This window comes from Pyxicephalus adspersus, chromosome 2 (assembly GCF_032062135.1).
Source record: "Pyxicephalus adspersus chromosome 2, UCB_Pads_2.0, whole genome shotgun sequence".
NCBI lineage: Eukaryota > Metazoa > Chordata > Amphibia > Anura > Pyxicephalidae > Pyxicephalus > Pyxicephalus adspersus.
The window spans coordinates 39,618,343-39,623,321 of record NC_092859.1 but is presented as its reverse complement, the minus strand read 5'-3'; the positions used below and the strand labels follow the sequence as shown (position 1 = coordinate 39,623,321).

The 4,979-nt window shown below is 40.2% G+C and overlaps 2 protein-coding genes across 2 annotated transcripts in view; both read left to right on the top strand.

Annotated features, from left to right (window-relative positions):
• The window catches only part of LOC140324846 (zona pellucida sperm-binding protein 4-like), a 4,427-nt gene extending 4,092 nt beyond the window's left edge, over nucleotides 1-335 (top strand). Inside the window, exon 5 of the mRNA XM_072402973.1 lies at nucleotides 313-335. Coding sequence (XP_072259074.1) covers nucleotides 313-335 — 23 coding nt within the window. The remainder of the gene's footprint in view (nucleotides 1-312) is intronic.
• The window catches only part of LOC140323449 (zona pellucida sperm-binding protein 4-like), a 53,866-nt gene extending 51,692 nt beyond the window's left edge, over nucleotides 1-2,174 (top strand). Inside the window, exons 7-11 of the mRNA XM_072400504.1 lie at nucleotides 648-837; nucleotides 918-1,068; nucleotides 1,269-1,347; nucleotides 1,525-1,653; nucleotides 1,995-2,174. Coding sequence (XP_072256605.1) covers nucleotides 648-837; nucleotides 918-1,068; nucleotides 1,269-1,347; nucleotides 1,525-1,653; nucleotides 1,995-2,152 — 707 coding nt within the window. The 3' untranslated portion in view covers nucleotides 2,153-2,174. The remainder of the gene's footprint in view (nucleotides 1-647; nucleotides 838-917; nucleotides 1,069-1,268; nucleotides 1,348-1,524; nucleotides 1,654-1,994) is intronic.
• The last annotated feature ends 2,805 nt before the right edge of the window (nucleotides 2,175-4,979 follow it).

Below are 4,979 nucleotides of genomic sequence, written 5' to 3'. Positions count from 1 at the left end.
AAGAGTCCATACAGGGTACTACAACATGTAAAATCTAAAAATACAAAATGCATCTGTAAGGAAACCATACATCAACTTTTGCTCTGTTGGTGGTTGTATTATAATAAATTCTGCTAAGTCACAATTCTAAATTGGACAACATAATTAGGAATAGGATCCTAAAGATATGTTCCTTTTAATGCCACTATTTTCCCATCCTGTTATTGCACATACATCCAAAATAGAACCTTTCACTAGATCTTTATCACAAATAATTTATTTTAGGTGTGTATGAATAAAGTACAATATATTTCTGGCAAACTTTTTTTACAGTTAAAAACCAGCCCCTTCAATAGATTAGGATATGAACTCCTGGAGGGTAAAGGGGGCTGCAAACTCATTTCCCTTTTCAAAAGTCATTAGGGGTCTTGTTTTCCCAAATAAAGGGGCAAGAATCATTTAGCCCTCCTCCCTTGGGACCCACCTGCTCCCAGGAAGGAAGGACCTTAATTTTGTGATGGAGCCACTTGCTCATATCAAATATGGAACCCCTAGTACCGTTAAATAAAAATGGCAGAGTAGAACATGAGTGAAGTACAGGATTAGTCATGCTCAATGGCTGCATTTTGTGTTTTAAACTATGATGTGAGCATATCTTCTATTTTTAGATGGAGCATACAGTTCATACTTTGCTGAAGAAGACTACCCCATAGTAAGGGTGCTCAGAGAACCTGTCTTTGTGGAGGTTCGTATTCTAAACAGAAATGATCCCAACCTGGTTCTTGTCTTGGGCAATTGCTGGGCAACAAACTCTGCCAATCCAACTGATGATCCTCAATGGCCAATCTTGTTTAATGGGTAAGTAGCGTTGGATGAGAGGATCATGTACTACCACAAATAAATTGAGCTTTACAAACTAGCTTATTTTGTTTTTTAAGTTGCCCATTTCCTGGAGACAACTACCTGACTGAAAGGCTTGCTGTTGGAGCACCTTCAGAAAACGTAGCTTTTCCAAGCCATTACCAGCGTTTCATGGTCAGCACCTTTACTTTCGTGGATCCCGACACCCAGGTTGCTCTTGGTGGACTGGTAAGACCGTTGAAAACTTGGTTATCAAGAATACCTTTTAAATTGCCACTTGGTGAGAGGTAACAAGTTAACCTCCGTATCTCAATGTGGGTGATTGGCCAATAAAGGGGGGGGGGAAATGCTTTGATAAAATATCTTACCTTAAATGGATTCTTGATCTGTTATCTTTGAGCGATGAGATATTGCCTTTTCTCCTACAGGTATTCTTTCATTGCAGTGCCTCATTATGTGTCCCATCTGCTACAGATTCCTGCATTGTGAACTGCCCACAAAGGACAAGTAGGATGGCTTTAAATGTCCTATTCTAAACTTTTTGGCTTTCCATACTTTCTTCTTGGATCATGTTTGGTATAGGTTTAACTCCTCTAACAGTTGTTGCATTAGTCACTCTAAATCTCTTTGCTCTCATGACTTCAAGACTCCACAGTTTTAATAGCTAAAATTGTCTTATTGCAGGGAGAATGGCTGATACAGTCGAGAGGCAATCACTAACTGTAACGTCTGATGGACCTGTGATCTTCAGTGGGGATAAGGACTTTGATTCAGATGAAGATCTTGCTGAAGTGGAGACTGGTGAGCATTCATGTATGTAATGATTAAAAAAACTTTTCAATGGTACCTAAATATGCAGTAGGATTCATGCATGAGTCACAATACAAATTTTATGGGAAATATATGCATATAATGGCTACCATATGAGGCTTAGTCTTTTATATGGTAATAGCAACAAATGTAAGTAAAATTGTGATTGTAATATGGACTTCTAGTCATTTTAGAATGACTATGGTTGACTTGGTTGTCACTTTGAAAATGTCGTGTGTGTGTGGTGTTTTTTTTGATGAAATATGGATACACCTAGTTTTAATTTTAAATGCATGTTTGTGCACTATAAAATGGTACTATATTTTTTTTATTTCTTGGCATAGATGACCTGGCTTCTAGTCCTTACATGCTTTGGCTAATAGGAACAGCAGTTGTTGGCTGTGTCTTGGCAGTTATCCTTGTTGGTTCTAGCCTGTACAGAAGATGGAACAGAGTTGAAAGCAAAACAGAAAATTGTCCATTGACCTCTGTAAATGCTTAATAAAATGAGCTGTTTTTCAAAATATTGTGTGGTTCTGCCAATGATAATGGAGTCTCTTGTGCAGCTTCTTTCAAATTTAAATCTTTTGGTATAAAACTGGGATGTTAAATGGGTGGATATGATTTGTTTCAGTACTGATGGAAACTTACCTGGGCTTGCTAATGATTCATAGCATTCAATAGAAACCATCCACATCAATACAAGGGAGTGAGGTTCTTGCTACAACTGGGACACCCCAGCTATTATGTCACAGGTGACACAACCTAAAATTAGTTCAGATGGAGATGCCAGGCAGCTATTTAAACAGGCACAGATCTATGCAAGATGAAGTCTTTTGGGGCATAGCACATCTGACACTGGGGAACTAAAAGGACAATGTAGGACTTTTTCCACATATGCATTCCATCAAGGCTTCCATGTTTTGGGAGCTGGGTAACTTTATCTTAGGTGCTTGAAAAGTGCAAATAGTTTTACAAAGAAATAATATAAAGCAAGAATACACAGAATATGAACTCCTGTGGTGCATGCTTCTGACACAGGATGGTACAGTACACATTAAAACCCATCTGTCATAATACAATGTTATGTGCAAGCTTGCTGTATTGAATGATAATGTTAGGTCACCTGCTTGCCCAAGTATATTCCGGGTGGGTGGGGCCCCTTTTGGGGCAGCTTGTTCTGAGCTAAAAAGTAAATGACCTATGTTGACCAGGTAGTTCTGATAGCTGGGCCAGGACCCTTGAATAGTGGTGCATGGTGATGAATACAACTGGCCCCCAGACACCATGTGGTTGTTTTTCATGTCATACATTGGTTTTGCTGGCCTCTATGTGGCTACATGTTTAAGTATGGCTGGCACAGCTTATTTGGTGTCTTTCATGAGGATCTATAAAGGGGGAAACCTTTTCTTCTCTATGCCGCTTGTATTCAAGGGTTTTAGAAATCAGATGCTTTTATCTTACTGATAAATAACAGTGATCGGTTAATTTTTTCTTATTCTGTAACAGTCTGAGGAAGCGTTTGACGTGACATTTGGCTTATGGATTTCTGTTGCTGCAAACAAACTTTCCTAATTTTTGGTGACAGAAGGACAAGTGGCACATTGTAGGAAATACAGGAGTTCTTCAATCTGTAAATGTCAAGGGATAGCTATGAACATGCTCCAACTGGACATACACCATTACATTCTTCCTGCATGTGAGACTTTAACTGTTACAAGGCCAATGATATGTCCCTGTAGAATAATATAGATCCAGGTAGGTTCTCTGCTCTGTAACCTACATTTGCTTTTGAACAATGCTCCATATGATAAATTACAAGTGGCCATTTTCTTGCTACTTTTAGGCATTGAATTTTAATTGGTGTGTGATCATTGTGCAAAACAGACTTGGGCTATGTACACGTGCAATAATTTGTCGTAGAAAGGGTCTTTCACGATCCTTTCTAATGATCCTCCATACAGCACCATTCTGCCCTATGGGGAGGGGGAGAACGATGGAGTAGCACCCTGCCGTGCTCTCCCTTCACTTTCTTTATAATCATTCATTGTCTGGTTCGCCAGGATGGTCAGTCAGATTGAGTGCTGTACACACGCAAGCTTTTTGGCCGCTATGGGCCCTGAGCTGATTATTGGACGAGAACGATGGCGTGTGTACATAGCCTTAAGCAAGCAAATTGGTGGCTAATTAAAGGCCATTTGCCATGATTACACACCCAGGGCTATGTCATAGGTTCAGTGTGTGGGATACGCTGGGCGGTCCATTTCATACATGCTTTGGATGAATCCAAACTGCTCCTCTCCTTACACTCTTGCATACAAAATTCTTCAGTGTGTTCCACTGTGCATTACATTACAGTAACTGGTCTGCCCAGTTCTGTGCTCTATATAATGTATAATACATGTGGTTTGCACTATACTCCATAATTCAATTAACAGAAAATAGGCTTATTAGTAAACAGTAAGTCTGCTCCAGCCTGCTCCTGTTCAGTCCATTCCACTACAAAAATTAATCTGTTTAGCATTGCCTTGCTGTGCAACAGAATGTTGGGTTGTTCCAGATATCATAATATCGTCAATATAATGATACATCTGGCAGGAAATTGGTGGAATCTTTTCTAAATCTCTAGCAATCAGTCCATGACCGATGGTGGGGCTATGCAGATATCCTTGTGGCAGCACAGTTGGAGCGTATTGTCTTCCATCCCAGGTAAATTCAAATTGATCCTGGGAATTTTCATTAATAGGTATTGAAAAGAAAGTATTTGCTAAATCAAGTACTGCATGCCAATCTCCTGCTGTCTGAGCAATAGTTTCTACAAGTGTAACCATATCAGGAACAGCAGCAGCCAATGGAGGGGCCACTTTTTTTTTTTAACCCTCGATAGTCAGTTCTTATTCTGTAAGATCAGAAATTCAGAAACTTGCAAAATGAAGTCTGAATGATTCACAGGCCTCTGATTTTTTTTTTTACAGAACGTAGGCATTCCATAGGCACTGCTCAACTAGATGCCTGAAAATCTTCTTGTAATACTTCCTTTGCTGTTTCCCCATCGCTGGGTAGAATGTCATGGCTGGGTCAGCTCTGTCCACACCTCCCATGGTGTTGTTGTAATCAATCACCACCTGTGGCTTCATCACTTCTTTCCTACGTTTTGTGTGTACCAGAACGGCGGAGGCATCATGGGCAGTACTCATCAGGCACACATCTTTCTTGTCACGCCATCTTAGGGCCATCATCTTTCCTTTCTGCCAGGCAACAATTTCTCCTGTCTTCAGCTTCCCTTTTGCAAACGGTGCTGGCAGGTTGCGCCGGTTAGCCCTAACGGT